This window comes from Diadema antillarum, unplaced genomic scaffold, assembly GCF_040938485.1.
Source record: "Diadema antillarum isolate AM-2024a unplaced genomic scaffold, OU_Dant_1.0 seq00000942_RagTag, whole genome shotgun sequence".
NCBI classification, from domain to species: Eukaryota; Metazoa; Echinodermata; class Echinoidea; order Diadematoida; family Diadematidae; genus Diadema; species Diadema antillarum.
In genome coordinates this window covers 191904-210100 of record NW_027271792.1, presented here as the reverse complement: position 1 = coordinate 210100, position 18197 = coordinate 191904, and the positions used below count along the sequence as shown (strand labels likewise).

At 38.0% G+C, this 18197-nt stretch overlaps 1 protein-coding gene across 1 annotated transcript in view; it reads left to right on the top strand.

Moving 5' to 3' along the window:
* Positions 1-18197, top strand: part of LOC139741649 (palmitoyltransferase ZDHHC3-like) — a 75399-nt gene that overhangs the window by 8126 nt on the left and 49076 nt on the right. The window contains exons 2-3 of the mRNA XM_071652229.1: positions 2831-3026; positions 17686-17871. Coding sequence (XP_071508330.1) covers positions 2871-3026; positions 17686-17871 — 342 coding nt within the window. The 5' untranslated portion in view covers positions 2831-2870. The remainder of the gene's footprint in view (positions 1-2830; positions 3027-17685; positions 17872-18197) is intronic.

Here is an 18197-nt window from a genome sequence, read left to right as displayed (position 1 = left end):
ACTGTATAGTCAAATCTAGACACCTTTACGTATTGATAACTGCTGCCCCCACTGTTCCACCTTTTACAGGGTCAAAGGTCACCTTGATCAGGAGAAAATTTACAGTTTAGCCTAAAAAAATCATCCAAATGGGGTATGGGGGGGGGGGGGGGGGCTCGGGGGATACATGTGCTCGATTGGTTCCCCCGAGCGAGTGCTCTAGCTTTATCACACTAGTGATATTTGTTTATTTCTTTATCATTTTGGAAAAATCAAAAAGCATGTTGACCAAAAAAAAATCATTCAAAATGTCTGCCTGTTTGTATGACTATGTTCTTGTATCACAGAGCATGAAATTGTGTGAAAATGTCCTGCTTACTGTACCTGTTGTCCTGCGTAAATTACGCGGTAGTGAATAAACTCAGAAGGTAAAATTGCCATACAGTCTTCTCATGGAGATACATTACTAGTACTTCTTTGGTTAGGCAACCAATTACTGTTTGAAGATGTTCATTTGTGACAGTTCATGTATGTGCAATACCTAGTTCATCTGACAAAGCTTTGTGCAAGTAAATACTTATTTCCAAGTGCACATTATATTGAATAAGGATTGAATTCACAGTTTCTCTATGATGTAAAGAGATAATGAGTATTGGTAGATTTCTGGTTTTATAAATCCTACAGAAACTAACCGCACTTCATGAATATCCGATTTAATTATTTTCTTTTTGAAGATCTGCCCTAAAGGGTCCTTTGGACATTGTGTTTTAGAGTTGTCTTTCTGTCTGTCATGTCCATCTGTCCCAGATGCTGTTATCAAGACTGGAAAAACAACAAGCAAGCAAACAGACAAACAAACCAATAAGTGACTGTTCTGTGGGCTTTCACACAGTCCAGTGCTTCAGAAGGTGTCTATGTGCTTTGTATATGTGTAGGTTGGAGCAAAAAACCTTATGGTCAAAGGCTTTTTGTACTATGTTTTTTGATTTTCGTTGATTGGAAATAAACTATGATTGAATTGAATTGAATTGAATTGAAAAAGATGGTCAAATGTGAAGAAACTTTGGCCCCAAATGGTCTTTTACAGCCATTTTCTTTCATCTGGAAGTTATCAGGGTTACATAATTTTGTTGGAGAAATTGGATGTAGATTTTGATAGATAATTATTAACCTAAAATGAGTGGTAAAAGTCAGGCCAAAGTCATGTCAAAGTTCACAGTACCTTTGCCAAAAATTGTAATTTACAGCCATTGCTTCAGCTTGAAGTGTCTAGTGGTAATGTGTTGTGTTATATGTAAATTGATGGACAGACTTAAAGTAAATTGCCAATTAACTTCTTAAACAGGGGAGAGGTGATACAGTAGGTTATAGGGCAGGGCCAAACTTCACTAAAATGTAAGTAAGAATGCAATTTTCAAACCACAATGTCAGCTAATATGCTTTGTTAGAATAAAATCTGGTAAGACAGATGAGAATAAGAGAAAAAAATTAAGAACCAGAAATGACAGATTGAAGGTCAAGGTTATAGGTCACCAAATATTTATCTGAAAATTTCAAAATTTTTTAGGCCACAAATTCGTTGAAGTTGCTGAAATGAGGAAATAAATTAGAAACAATCCAAAGATATGCCTGGATTGATAAATAACAGCCGGCCAGAAATAATTGAAATTTCTTGGGAAAGGAAATAAACTGATTATACTTTATAATATTGACTTTTTGGTTTGAATCAGCAACAATGATTGGCACATGGTTTAGAATGCAAAGGGTTAAATCAAACACCTGCAGTGTAAAATCAAGTCTTGAGGGTAAGATTCATAAATTAGGATCCTCGAGGCTTGCGATCTGCTTTCCCCTTCTCCTTTCCCTTCCTCTCTCACTACTTCCGCTCATATTTTTCTTGTAACATCCCTGCCTTCCCAATCATATCTGGTTACAGATGAAAATAAGGAGAAGGGTAAACTGGGAATAATTGGATTTCTGTTTCCACAAAAGTTTGCCAGATCGCTGTGGAATCAGGTCACGGTGTGTTCAGGAAATGCGAGTGCATGCAGACAATCCTGTCCACCCTCACAGTGGTGGTGGTGGGGGGGGGGGGGGGGGGGGGGGGAGGGGGCTGATGGCAGTATTGCATACATGTACATGGGTGTGCAAGTTCAGTACAGGTGTGCAGCCTGCTACGAGGGCAGTTGTATCCAGGTGTTATGTACACCTTGAGTGTGGGGTACCAGGAGAGAGCAGTGTCTATGCAAACAATCTAGATTTTACCCTCGAAAGGAGATTGTGGTTGCGTTGTTCACTCTTCTCAATTCTCACTCTATTTGCCACATCAACATGAGTGAAGGATTAGACTAGTTTCTGTTGAATATGATTTCACCCATCACCTCTCTTCCTCTAGACAAACATTTCAGATGCTAGTGAGTGTGTTGGAATACTCTATCATGTGTTTATCTCAAAGTCTAAGTTACTTTCAGTAAAAGCGGTGAAATACTACACACCAAGAATATTTCAGAAAACTACACAAATTTTGAATAAATGTTAAACTGGTTGTTGGCAAACTTTTTCATACATCATCCCAAATACACCATAAAAATATGCCAACAATCAACCTCTAAATGTTTTCCAGATCATGTTAAGAAATAATAATTTGGCAGTGTTCTTTCAATCATTTTGTTTCTTATCTGTTTATCATGCAAAAAATGGTCAATATATATATATATTTTTTTTTACTGATTTGAAGTGACTGACCTAGTCCAAGATGATGTCTCATACAAAACAATTTTTGTCATGTTTATCACTGTGAGAATTGTCTGCTGTTACAAACATTCCCCTGTTTTTGTTCATACCACTTCAGAACAGTCCAAGTGAAGAGATTGAGATCACACACCAGCAGGATGAGTTTGAGATTAGAGCCATTACATCCAGGCTCCAGTGCCATCAGTGATGATGTGGAGCGCGCTGCCATCATGAGAGCCAGGACCAGTAACAAGTGTTGTAGGTGCTGTGGTTTGACAAAGGCTCTACGACTAGACAGGTCCTGGTTTATCAAGGTAAAGACTACATTGAGTTAAAGCATTGTCATCATTACTGTTTTATGTCTGTGTTCTATGCAACATGATCACTAGCTGTGGTCACACTGGCAAAAGATTAAGAAGTTTAAGATCACAAAGTTTTGCCATCTTTTTTCGTCCATTCTCATTGGCAACCAAACTTCTTGATCTTTGGATCAAGAAGTTTGGACCACTAGAGTGTGAGCGCAAAAAAGAAGAAAGAGCGCGCCGTCTGACAGCTGGTGATTGTGATGTAACAATGCACACCTGTTCAGTGCACTCCTGTTATAACGAACACGGTTATAATGAATTCCGGTTACAACGAAGTAAAAATTCAGGCCACAACATAATCGGCTCTATGTTGTTTATTGTTTATCTGTTTGGTTATGACAAAATATTGATATAACGAAAGAAAACTGTCAGTCCCGAGGACTTCATTATTTCATTATAACGGGAGTCCACTGTACATCACAATGATGCGCACTTCTGAGGCACAGCCTGCAAACAGGTGGTGGACTGGTCACGTGACAGACTTTGCGAAGTTTAAGTTTCAAGCCATCACACTGGCAAAAGATTGAGAAGTTAGACAGGGTTGGGGTAATATCCCTACAAGTTTGATTGGGAAGTTTTGCGAGAAGTTTCGCACAAAGTTTCTCAGGAAGTTTGCGGTCACACTGCAAAAGATCGAGATCTTACAAATCGCGATCTTAAACTTCTCTATCTTTTGCAAGTGTGGCGTGCACCAGTGTGCCAGCTGTTTAATCTACTGAATTCAGCAATAAAGAGATAAGAAACAACATGTTGTTTCCATATCATATGATATTTGTCTGTGGATGACGGACATTCTGCTGTTTGTCCAAGTTCCATCAGTAGCATGATGTGATCATTTGTGATTTTTGATCAGACTGTTATACCCCTGTCACACTAATTTGGAATCAGCACGAATCAAGCAGAACCAGCCGGAATTCAGAATTTTCAAAATTCGCGCCACATTCGGGAGAAAAATTCAAATTCTAACAGCTTGGTAGGGAATGCTGTTAGAATACTTGGAATGCACTTCGAACCCTTCTCGAATCATTCTTGCACATTCCGAATGAATCAGCTCTCGAATGCTGCTCGAATGTACTTGGAACGGTGTAGGAATATTCAGAATGTTGTTAGAATGCGGCCAGAAATTTTAGAAAGCACTTCGAATGCCGCACAAGCGTGGTTCGATTGCTGCCCGAAGTTTGATGGTCGGAAAGCGCCTTGAATGCAGTACAAACTCATTTTGAATGCGGTCAGAACGTTCCCGGAATGGCTACCAAACATACTCTGAATGTTCATGAATTCAAACAGAATGCAGCCCGAAAAATTAGAATACACTTAGAATGTACTTAGAATGCAACACGAATGTCCCGTGTGTGTCAAGAATGCCGCCGGAATGGTCTCCAATAGCGTATGAAATGGTGATTTTCACCATGCAGTTTCAACCCGATCATCCTTGGACCATGTTGCTTTGCTACAGATTGCTGTCCTCCGGCAAGACCTCCTTGAAAGAGAGTGTCTAGACCAATTACCCCCTGGGCAATTACCCCAGACCCTTCCCGTGACCCTAACAAGGGAGGTGGAACAACCTCCCTGCCCTAACCCTACTCCTAATCCTGAACCTACACTGTAATCCTAACCCTAACCCAAACTCTAACTCCAAGCCTAACCCTAACTCTAATCTTTACTCTAACCTTTTCACCAACCAGTATTTAACTGGTTTGTATGAGCATTTGAGCATTTGAGATATTTTGGCAGAATTTGAGGTGCAACACCATTCCGATTCTCCCTCAAATGAGGTCAGAATGTTTCAAATGCTGTTAGAATACCGTAGGAATATTTAGAATGCCGTACAAATATTTAGAATGCAATCAGAGTCCAATTAGAACACCCTTCGAATGCAGATCAATATTTCTCCACTTCGAATGCTCCTCAAATGTTTTAAGCATGGGTAAAACATTCGGGCTGGCCACAAGAATGGGCCCGAATGTTCGGAATGCACTCAGAATGTCGTCAGAATTTTTAGAATGCACTTCGAATATGCAGGAATGCAGGAAGAATTTTCATTCCAACGGCATTCTGGCTCATTCCGCCTCTAGTGTGACGGGGGTATTAAATGCGATGCATGCTTGTTTTGCGTGTGCTTTTATTAGCACACACACACACACACACACACTCATACACACAAAGTTTCCAGCAGATTTCAGAATAGTCTGGGCATAGAATCTTGCACAGTTTGCTGCCATGAGATGTTTGTCACCAACTACTAATGCATAATATTTCAGGAGGATTTTATTTTTGTGAATTTCGCGAGTCGGGTGCTATTTGTGAATGTAAAAATGTGAACTCTGATCCAGACATGAATGTGACATGCACACATACAATTCTCCATTCAATAATGTACACCACAATCGTGTATTTATCCACTTGCGAATTCGTCGGGAAGTCTCGATACGTGAAAAATTAGACTTGTGTTGTATATGTTATGTACAGTAATCTTTTGAAAATTACATGCAATATGTCATTTACAGGCCTCGAAATAGGATTTTGGAGGGGCAAGGCCATTTAGAAAAGGGCACTTTTTCCAAGAGGCCAGGGCACTTAAGTCAGTCAGAGGGGCACCAAGGCCACATTGGAAAGGGCATGTTTGGTGTTTATGAAAAAAGAAAGAAAAGCAAACCGAGAAAAACAAACACACACACACACAAAGTGCAACACACAACAAAAACCTCTTCCCTACAGCTGTAACACATTCCCGATCTCCGCGTTTCTATCAGGTGAAACGACATTTTTTAAAACAGGAATAAAACAACTGTAGGTATTGATTGAAATTCGACACCCTTTCAGGCCAGCCAGGCCAGGCTGCCATGAAACTTCAAAGCACATTCCGACAGCTGGCTGGCAAAACCACAAGGCAAAGGAATTTGCGCGCGTGTAGATTGCTATGATTACTAGTAGTCTGTGACAGACAGTTCATGACCTCCAAGAATGCGCCAGTACGCGCGGTTTCTTATGTTGATTGGTCTCTCTCTCTCCACCCCTCCCCATTCCCCAGTCTGGCACACCTTGGCATCGTGGGATTTTTCTTTTTTCTTGGTGAACTTGGAGTTCACTCTTTACTACTCTATCTGAATATGCGCTGCCTAGCTAGTACATACTCGCGGCCGCTGCGCTGCGGAGGCAGTCGGGACGGTAAAGCCGGTCGGGCGTACATGTACGTACACGTCGTCTCGTATCTCGGAAAGATACTTTGAGTTTGAATCAGATATATCGGGACGCGAGTGAACTGAAGGTATGATATTTGAGATCAGGAAAGTTGTTCAAGCTTATTAAAGAGACTTTGAGAAAGGGCATATCATACATCATAAATAATAACTTTCATTCTAAAAGGGCACCACGGCCCCAAGAAAAAGGGCACATTTTTTTTGGCCGTAACTTTGATCAAAAAACAAAAGGCATTGCGGCCAACGAGAGGGGCACCGACAGCCATGGCCGTCGGTGGCCGTCGGTTAATTCGAGGCCTGCATTTACCACCTTGAGGACCCAATTGTAGATATTTTTGACATGTCTAGACTTTCAGCATCTCACTTTTCAATGTATTTGGTGTATTAAAGGTCCTGTTTACCTTTGGGAGCAGTGATTTAAGAAATAATTCAAAATGTCGTATTTAATGCGTACATGTGTAGGTCAGTTGTATCACAAAACGTCCTGCCATATAAAATTTTCACAATACATCCAAAAAATAAGGATATCACTGTTTTTCCTCAATAAACCATAACTGTAGATGGTTTAGTCTGGAAACATAACTATTGTTCACATTTTGTATATATTCAACAATTCTTACCATCCATTATACTGATTCAAATTTTTACATTGGTTGTTTCTATCCCTAACTCCCATTTTAAAACTATTTTGAAGCACAAATGCTTGGTTTTTGTTTCATCTGCAGATGGTAAACTAATGTTATATTATGCTAATCCATTTTGCAGAAGAAAAATTGGTTTAAATTCATAAGGATACCTGAATTAGTAACTCAAGGAGTTTGATACAAAGTGTGAATGACTGTTTGATGTCCATTATTCATTAAGGGTGATAAAAAGCATCTGTAGACAGCATTATTGCAAGGCTGGGTTCACATAGGAGTATACTATTCGGGTATATGGTGCACGTTTTTGAGGGCACGCGAATAGCTTGAATCGAACAATAGGATTTCCTAATACCGGATCACGTAAGAGGGCACTATTCGAAAATGCTGTGTAGCTGCATATAGTATAGTATAGTATAGCATAGTGGGAATCGTGCTTGTTCGATTTTTGTGCAGCGTATACCATCCTGTTCGGGTGTGGCAGCTGGTGTTTTGAATGTGTGCTTTGGTTAAATGAGGTAAGTTATAAATTATATGATTTCTTGGTACTCATTTCATTGGAATATTTAATTAATTACTTAATTATTCTCATAATAAGTTGAAAATAATGTGGAAATAGATTTAATCCAAGAAAATATTGTTTATCAAATGATTTCTTTATTATTTCACTTTTGCTATGAGTTCACAGAGCTGGGATGGGGTAGTAGAATTACGCTACCCCCCCCCCCCCCCACACCATAACAAATGACGTCATCAAAGCAAAAATAGGAATAACTGAAAATCAATTAGGCTGATACATGTTTGAAATGTTAAAATAGATATTTGGAAACAGAACTACAGTATTTCCAATCACTCCCCCTCCCCCACCCCCTCCCCCACCCCACCCCCAGCCCCATCCCCACCCCACCCCCCAACCCACCCCCAAAAATAAATACAATTTTTGTTTTTAGTGTGTAAAATCATATGGCTCAAATAACCCCATCTCGATCGACTGACTGAACTAACCCCATTAGAAAATCATTAAAAGTTATATTATATTTATAGAAGTTCAATAATCTACAGAGGTGATTTCTCTGCTTTAAGTTAGTCCAAAACAAGTTTATTTTTGAATATCAATAAGTTATGTAGAAAAAAATTATTTTCTTTTGTTTTACAGAAATTAACTTCAGGTATAAGCGCCAAAAGAATATCAAAGTAGGACACGCATGCTACATGTGACCCGCCATGCCCGTATAGCGTATAGAAAATAGCGAATAGCGAATAGCGAATACCGTATACTTCTTTGTGAACCCAGCCTAAAGTCCCTCTTAAATTGAGACTTGCCACATTGCAAGAGTGGAGAATCTAATGGATCGCATAAATGCAAGTTTACATTTTGGTCGCTAGTGGTCAGGTCTGTATGCAGGCTGCATGCTGATTACATAAAGCATTCCTTGTGAGCCATCTTTTTTAAAACCATTTATTGTTTACCATTATTATGAATTGAAAAAATGCTATTAATACAAGTTGTACTTGTGGATAGATGAACTCAAGGTCAACAGCATTGTCTATAATCATTAAATGAACACTAGTGACACATATCAAGTCATGTAGTTTCCTAAATCTTGTAATTTGGGAGTGTCTTGCAGTAACTAAAAATATACTGTGATAGTTCAATACAAACATGTTTTTTTTTTTTTTTTTTTTAATGAATTGTTAGTTTTTCAATGCAGAGATTCTTTTTTGAAATGTTTAGAGTCTAATAGGGCATTAAAACAAGATAAACTGTTCTGAATTTTTAACCAAGATACAATAGTATGAAGAGAGATTTGATCCTCAGTGGTACATGGTGATGCCAGCTAGCCCTCTCTGTTCCATTGGATTGGAGTATTGAGGCCGAAGCTCTCAAGGCTGCTTACATACATACATACGTGCTTTTTACACCCCGTGTATTTCTAGTGAATGTATGACATAATAAATCAAAGAGGAATATTGTTTCATCATGAGAAAAAGAAGTACATGTATGTAGAACGAGCTTTGTTCTGGAAATAGGTGACTTGCAGCCTTAGCCTCATCCTTCACAAACTCTTGACCTTTCTAAGCTATCAGTATGAATAGGAGAGTGATCAAGCACTCTTGAATCATTTATTGGTATACTCTACTCTAAGTCTCAGACTGTTTTACTTAGCTTGTGTATTTGTAGTTTGTTTTCTTGTATGTCTCTGTCTCCTTTGTCTGTCTATCTGTTTGTCTGTTGATATGTAATTATTTCTTCTCACTGTCTGCTGTAAAGCAACATCACTCTCTTCCTGATAAAATGACTAAAATTGTAAAGAATGTCAGTTCAAGTCTGTTTCCTAGAGGGAAAGGCATTACATTTGGCTCCATTTCCCACATTACTCCCGTCAAATTCTGCTGGTGCTAGCAAAGGGTGATGTGTGTGTTGTTAGAAATCTGAATGTGTCGCGTGACAATCTGGAAGGCCGTTTCATTTTAATTTGGTCGGTTGCTGTCAGACGATGATAAATAGGCACTCTCCACTGGTGCAGTGTTTATGGGGTTGCTGTCTCTTCCTTCCTTTAAATTATGACACTAGAGCGGTCAGTTGAAGCTGGTATCCGCAATAGCCGCTGGCGTCACGTTCAATTGAGGCAAGAGATGAATATCTGTATGAAAGATTTATCCAAACATGTACAAGTATTGAGTATGCAAAGAGTTTCTTCTTGATTAAATATTCATAATCCAATTTCTAGCTCACCCATGCTGATGTATCATGCCAATGGGTACATGTACAGTGTACACAACCCATTGGTTTAACTGGCATACAATCAGGTGTGAAATATGAAGTGTGAAGTACAAATTTGTAGTCAGTTTTGTTTAGGAATGTCTGAGTCTATTTACTTGAAACTGAAATGCCTTGTAAGTTATTATATAGGCTGGCTCTATGCTTCATAATAATAATAATGATTATGATGATCTAATAAAGTCTTCCTTATCCAGGGTAGGCTCTTCAGTGCTGCCACTGCTCTTCCAGAAGACCCTGCCGTACTGTATGAGAGTTACATAAATTGTCTGTGATGCCCACATCATGAAGTGCCAGCTACCATGTACTTTTAAGAATAAATACCAGCAGTTTATCAGCAAATTCACTGGCAAAGATTCAAGTTTACTTTCCAAGAAGAATAAAAATTGAAAAATGAGATAGTCTGTCTTACTGATGCAGTGAAAAGTACAGATGACATATTACCCTGTACATAGAGGAAGTTATGATCGGATGGTGCTACAATAATGGTTGGAAAACTAACAAAAGAATAGCTAATTCCGTGTTGTGTGCTTTCCAGATTTTGTCCTGTATCCCAGGTTGTATGAAAATGCCACATATAAGATTCATATTCAATTCAATTCAATTCAATTCAATTCAATTCAATTCAATTCAATTCAATTTAATTCAATGTTCTATTTCATTTTTCGACAAGAACATATAGACATTAATTTTTTGGGTAACAGAAAATAAGGTGCGTAAAACTATGTAGGATGAAAAGAATGTACAATGATATTAGCACCTTACGATAATTATACATTATCATAAAACTCTAGTGATTAGAAGTAAGTAAACAATTATGCAAAATTTGAAAAATGGAGGGACCCACTTAAAAGACAAAGTTTGTAGGATGTGGGCCCCTCACAAGAAAAACATCAGTTGAGAGCAAAAAAAAAAAAAGTCTGGAAGCCCACTAGAAAGAGAGATCAACAAAAACAGGCAGATATATACACACAAATAAACATGAAACGGGACTGAAATAGGAGTAGCAGTACAACGGAGAGTTGACTACGAGACGAGACAAAATGAGACAGAACTAACATTTAAACAGTAAAAGAACAGAACAGAACAGACAAAAACGTTCAGCAGAGACAACGATCTCGTCAGAAGTATGTCAAGAGAGTGGGAAAAAAATGACGCGAGAAAGAACAAGGTAATAGAGATATAATCGCAGAAATATCCTAGCCTTGTATGAGTGTAATAATAGGAGCTAGAGTTATACATGGATATAGCTGATTTAAGTATCAAATGTGGGTATTATATGCTCTGATTAATCAAAGCAATCAATGAATTCTCTTATCCTACAAGTTTTATTCAATCCTCAGAGCCATAAACATGAGTCATATATGTTATATGTATACATATATATATATATATATATATATATATATATATAGCGTGTCCCAGAAAAAAAGGAAACCGAGATTCATTGCAATTCTTTGCGATCATAATCATATATTTGCTTTATGAGATATGTACATGTATGATTGGAAAGATAAACATCTCTTTTTTCATTTGATGCATAACTCATTGTTCATAATTCATGCATGTCTGAGTTAGAACAATAGACAGTAGTGCTACTAAATTTTCATTTGCACGAGCAAATGGCAACTTTGAGTAAGTTTTTCAGATTTTTCCAGCAATTTTTTTGCAAAAAATAAAACCATAGCCTTAATATCCATTCTTTTTCCTTTCATATGACATCTCATGCGTAAAAACTACTCCACGCTTGCTCGAGAAAACTTCATTTGAAAATATGCTTCCATTTTACCCAGAAAGATGGATAGTGAATAAGGAGCCAGGTAGCTTTCCCGATGCCTGCCCGACTTGACAGATAACAATGGCCTTCATGCTTCATTGAATTTACACAAACATGAAGGGAGGGGGTAAAGGGAATGTTGCAAACGGTTCGGAATAAGGTCGTAAATTAGCACATGATCGTGAGCTTGCCTGACCATGCAGCAAACCACAGAGCAAAGGGTGTTCATCAGAGGAGTGTTGAAGGGGGAGGGGAGTAACCGACTGAAAAAACCTTCGTAGCCTTCCCCCTCAAAAAACAAAAACAAAAACAAAAACAAAAACAAAAACAGAAGATGACTTTGAGCCCTGCACTTGTACCTTTTAAATGTTAGAAGCGCAGGTTCAGTGATTAAAAAGGTGATGTACCCCCCCTCTTCCTGCTTTGCCTCCCCCTTCAAAAACTTCAAAACTCTGTCAGTGATGGAGGATGAACCACCTGTGAGAGAAATGAAGAGAGGAATGAAAACAGTGAGATAAGTTTGAGGTATACAAAATCATCAAACTGTGTACACTACCACTGTTGTAAGGTTGATTTTCCATAGCCATTGGACTGCATGCAGCCTGAGAATACACACGGTATTAGTCTTCAATTATTGGTTAAGTTTCATAGCTTATTCTAAATAAATGACAACAAAGGGCTTTCTGTCTCATACAGCATTCTCTGTAAATACCCCCCCCTCCCGAACAACATTCACTGTAGCACTGCCATTGTTTTGTGTGAATTCAATGGCGCAGGTGAGCCCATTGTCTAATGCTAAGTCGGGAGAGCTGAATGCTTGTTTTCGACTATCCGTTTATAGAATCGGTAGAAATGAAGCATGTTTTCATGCACATTTCCCTCAAGCATGGGTTATTCATATTTGATGTATAAGATCTCAAAGGAAAGAAGAAAATATAGATATTTAGGTTATGAACTTTGTTTTTTCGAAAACGTAGCCTTAAAAGTCTGAAATATTCACTTAAAGTCACCATTTGCGAGTGCAAATGAAAATTTGATAGCACCACTGTTTGTTGTTCTAACTCAGTCATGCATGAACCATGAACATTAAGTTGTACATCAAATGAAAGAAGAAAAGTTTATCTTTCCATTGATGTATATCTCTAAAAGAAAATGTATGATTTCAGTCATAAAAAGTTGCAAGGAAACTCGGTTTTGTTTTTTCTGGGACACGCTGTATAAATATATATATATAGATATTATTATTATTATTTTTTTTTTTTTGATATCAGTAATCAATTTTGAGACAAGTATTGAAAGGAACTGAAGTATGGCAGCTTCATGGAATAATTCTGGATGACTGTACACAAGTATTAATTTTTCTTAGGAATAAGATGCATGCCTCCACAATTGAAAAAACACAAACCCAACAACAAACAGATTATATAAACTAAGATCTGCAATATACGGCAGCACAGAATGATCTATGTACATGTATATGGTACAGATAAAAGCTCAGGGAGTATGGTAGTGATAGAACAAAAGAAAGATAGAGAGAGAGAGAGAGAGAGAGAGAGAGCGAGAAAGAAAGAAGGAAAGACTGAGAAGGAGAGGGAGAGAGAGAGAGAGGGAGAAAGGGAGAGAGGGAGAGAGGGAGAGAGAGAGAGGGAGAGAGAGAGAGGGAGAAAGGGGATGTGAGATATCATCATAGAGATGAAGTCTAGGGTGTAGGAATATGTGGTCTGGCATGCTTCGTCCATTAGTGAGTTCTGACTGACCTTGTTAGCCCATATATACAAGTGTACCATTTGCCCAGTTCCCTTCACTGTAATTCACAGTGGGCAGTAACTATGACAACTGTGTCATGATGCAGGACCCTTGTCATCCAACCTGCCATCTGAGCTACTGTCTCTTGCCTGAGCAGTGGCAGTTTGAGGGAAAAAACCAAAATGAGAACCAAACAAGAACATGCTCAAGGGGATTTGTCCGAGTGGGATTCAGTGCTGAGGACAGGTGAAAGAAAGATAGAGAAAGACCCATGTATTTCAGCCTTTGATGGCAGCCTAGGCTTGGGTTTCAAGTTATCTGATCCATTCCTTCATTTTCTGAAAAATGTTTCAAGTATTTGATCAATTTTTGAGGTTGACTTTCCTCCTGGCAGTAATGGAGCTCTGCTTGAAATGACTGGCTGCCACAAACAGCAGAAAAAAACCCAGTGGATGTGAGAGAGGTGACAGACTCAAGGATGCTGGAAGAGAGATGATAGCTGAGAGTGTACTGGTAAACAGGAATATGAGGAGAATTGTCAGTAGATACCAATCTTAGTATGGAATCCATGTTTACTAGTGATCAACTTTCATGAATCCACCATGCTGGGATTAGTTTCTGGGCAGGATGGTCAGTGCACTGAGGGACATATGTTATATTTGCAAGACTTGAGGCTAGTAGAATTGTTGTCCACAATGTTATAAGTGCTGCATGGGTGTTTTTATTTTTGTCTATAGATTCCGTATGATTATAATTAATATGCAGAGGGAATAATCTACCGTCAGCATGTTATTTTGGCACATAATGTGTTTCACAGTCAGAACAAAATGTTTAGCCCATGGCAAGCAATTATCAGTCAGCAATCACCGAAGGACAACACTGTCAAGTCGCAGTGAAAGGAAATGAGTAAGAAAAAGAAAAGAAAAAAGAATCTAAAACCTGAGTGTCTCCTTGTGACTTTCCATGGTGAGTCCCTGGATGCAGGTATGACTGCTGTGAGGTGCTTTCTTTGGGAAGGATGCCCTTTGGCGACAGGTGTTAGTTACCTTGGTGATACAAGGCAGCTCCAATTAATAGTCAGGTTTGCACCTTACAGGTGTTCATATCTGAGTTGAATTTTCTTGAGCTTTCATTACTGTTTTATTATCAGAAATTATTTTCTTGGAAAAAAAGAAATCTTCTTGATAGTTATACATAATTTCACCTAGCAATTTTTTGCTCTAGTTCTTTCACTTATTTTCTTTCTCTTTCAGTATCATTTAAATGGAAATATTGGTTGTAGTACAGTGCAGTCATCGTAAGGGAACAAAGCGTAGTGAACGTAAAATTATTTAAGAGAAATGACACACATAAGACACACAGCCTCAACTTTGTTGCAATAATGGACATGACAGTCAGAAAGCCAAACTTACAGAGTGTATAACACTAATCATAATAAGATGTGTAGTGTTGTTTGGTTTTAGAGCTCTGTATATATTTTTTCCCTTCAAGTACAAGTGCTATAAGATGATTACTTGTAAAATAAGCAAAAAAAAAAAGAAAGAAAGAAAAGAAGAAGAAGATAAAAAACCAATAGGAATTGTCACTTTCATAACATCACTGTTCCTAATAGCATTATGTAGGTAACAATCAGTGTATTGCGTTGCTTGCTAAAATCGTACAACAACCTGGAGAAAACAATACAGGTGACTATTGTAATTTTGATGGCAGAGCTCAAATGAATGTGGCTCTATCATATACCAGGGAGGTGACCTCCCTGCATACAAAACTGTACCATTACATATCTATAAATACAGTCTTTGCTAATACTGTAGCATTCCAAGGGGAAAGGCAACAGATGATGGGATGATAATTTCTTGCTATATTAACACCGTTATACTGTACATGTGTGGCTAAGCAAAGGTGACAGATTGTGGGATGATAATTTCTTGCTTACAAACTTTTTTTTTTGTACTTAAGTGTTTAGCTAGGTTTGTGGACTGTGTACAAACTACTGTAGTATATGAAGCTACTGTTTGTAGAAGTTTTGTACCAGTCTGTGTTTGTATAAAGTTAAGTAGAGGCACACACCAAAGGCATAATACATGATTTGTAGGTTCAGCTTGAGTCTCTGAGCAGTCCATGTACGCTCACAGTGAGATATACATCAGTGTATGATATTATCTGAAGCGCTTCAAATCAGTGGTGTGTGTTGCTAGCTTTCCATTCAGATCCACAATACTGCTGTCATCAGAGGATACCAGGTACTCACTATCGCTTCTTCACCAAATCTTCCTGGTCCCATGGTTTGATGGACTGGTACACTTCTGCAGCTTTCATTGCAAACAGCTAAAGTTCATGATGCTGTATTCTATTTGATGGATTCCCTTGTTCTGACAATATCTATTCAACTGAGGAACAGTCATTTGTCCGTAAATTGCATGATGGGTTGGTGGGCTGATGAAATATTTGTTAATTGTCTGCATTCAAAGTTGAAATGAAGTGTTTGTGTGCAGTAAAGTCACATACCTATACACAGAGTGTGATAGACATTTATACATGTACTAGTTCCTGAGACTCGACTCACATGCAACTGATATTGGAAATGAGTGGGTCCCAAAGTTGGCCTAAATCTTTAAACATCCTGATTTTAGGCTATAGAGTTGATCCGGAGAATTTATTTATGTCACAATGAAATCTATCAGCATACATACCTAAGGAAACATAAATCCAAGCTGTGTGCATGTTATACTCATAAGTAACAAGTGAGCCAAAAACCCAATCAGAGAAACTGACCATTCAATGTTTTAAGATAGCACAAGAAAGTCAACTTTTCTTTTCTGATTGTGGTATTGTTTATGGTCCGAGTTTGAACAAGATAACAAAAACTGATGATGGTGTGTGCTTTTGAATATTTTAGTGGTGTTTACCGGTAATTAAAATGACTGGGAAGCATCCAATACAGTATTCATTATCTCCACAGTAAGGACTTGTAGCATATGCAGTGACTCTGGTAGAATTCATTCATACATAGAATAATTCATATCACTTATTGATTCACATTATGTTGGATGTGACAGATGTAATGATGAAATGATGCAGAAAACTGTCATCAGTTTGGGAAAGATATCACTTATAAAAACTGACAATCAGCATGCTTGAAAAAGTCCCCAGTAATGTACAAAAGCTACCAAGTCAAGTGTAAAGATTGGAAGAAGCTGGATTTGTTTTAATTGTTGTAGTACAGAGATTTCATTCATCCGTAAACGTGATGTGAAGAAGCAATTTTTTATCATAATTGCTTTCTTCATCTTTGTTGTAATTGAAATAAAAGTGTGAGATCCATTGTACTTTCATTTAATAACTGAATTGCTTATATTGAGTGTAGTTATGGCTTTTTTCCAGCAAGAGTTAAATGATTATGAAAGAAGAGTATTAGGATTGACCAAATATTCAACAAGCTGAAGATAATGTGTGTGTATTTGTAATGTTTCTTCCAAAACAGACAGTCCTCACTGACCCATTATGATGAGTGTTGGTGGCTTGCACTGGCCATTTTTATGTGATATCAGGATCAGTATTACTGATAAAACATGATTTTTGGTAGTGAAGTGAAGTAAATTTGATATTTTGTTACACATTTTGTGACTCATTGAACTCGAAATAGTTTTAGTCAAAGTGTTATGGCCAATTAGAGTTATCTGAACATACACAGTATATTATTCAAGCCTTGTGTTAGTGCTGACTGCTGTGCACAAAGTGAAATCCAATCTCACCATGGAGGGATATTCCCTTTGTTTTCACTGATAAGCCTGTATGTCTACACATGACCATTAAAGAGCTCAGCTCTCCCTGCTATCAGGCTTAGATGTGAAATCCCTGAAGCTCTCTTGCTTGCTGTAGGTCATGTGACACACTGAGAAGTGTGTGTGGGTGGCATTTCTATCATTGAGTAGCCATAGCCACTGCTCTGTAGTATTGAGAGTTTGTATGACAGTGTTACACTCATACTGGTTAGTTGTTTGATGGATATTGTAGAATTTTCTCCAGGTGGCCCAGGTATAATGATTTGATAAACTGTTTTTTTTTCTTTGTTCACAGTGACTGCTTAGTGTAAATTCTCTATGCTATCACCTATATAGATGGTTTGAATACCAGGTGTATCACATTCCATCATTTCTCTTGTGGTACTTCAGTAAAGGAAGCAAGACTGAGATAATACATTGTACAACCATAAGTATGATCTTTGCCCTATAGTCCCAGTGTCACTTGTTTATATCTAATTAATTGCTGAGCTTTTGTAATTTTCTTTATGACAGAATTCCCAGGTAACCTAAATGATTAATAAGCTTTAAATCAATTATCCATTTAGTTGAGTAGGTAGTGTCAGACAATTATAGTACTTGTTCCCAGTGGCCTAGTGATGTAGTAGTCATAGTGATGATAACCAATATCCATTTCTTCTTCTTCTGGTTCCATATAGGACCCATGTGGTATCATCTGTGCTGTAATGACCTATCTCCTGATTGGCTATGGCCAATTTGCCGTCAATGTGGTGCTCTTACTGCCGGCTGGCATCCGGCCGTACACAATCATCCATGGACTTCTCTTCAACCTCTTTGCTGTCTTCGCCTCAATCTCACATGCAAGGTCAATGTTGACAGATCCAGTGAGTACAGCTGTTCATGTGGTAGTATAGCTTTTGTCTTCATTTGCTTTGAAAAATGTTAAATGAATACACATGAAGGGTTTTATACATTGCACAATGACTGAAATAATGACAGTGTTATACTAGTCATCATGCTTTTTTTTTTCACTGCTACAAAGGATGATATCACAATTTGCCAGTCTTACATGTACATACCCATAGAAATGGACTTGACTTGATGGTTCATTGTCTCCAGCAGGATGTGGTCATTAATTTTCTTCAAGTCAACTAAATCTAGAATATATTATACTATGTAACATGATCCACTCACTGGGATGATAAATTGA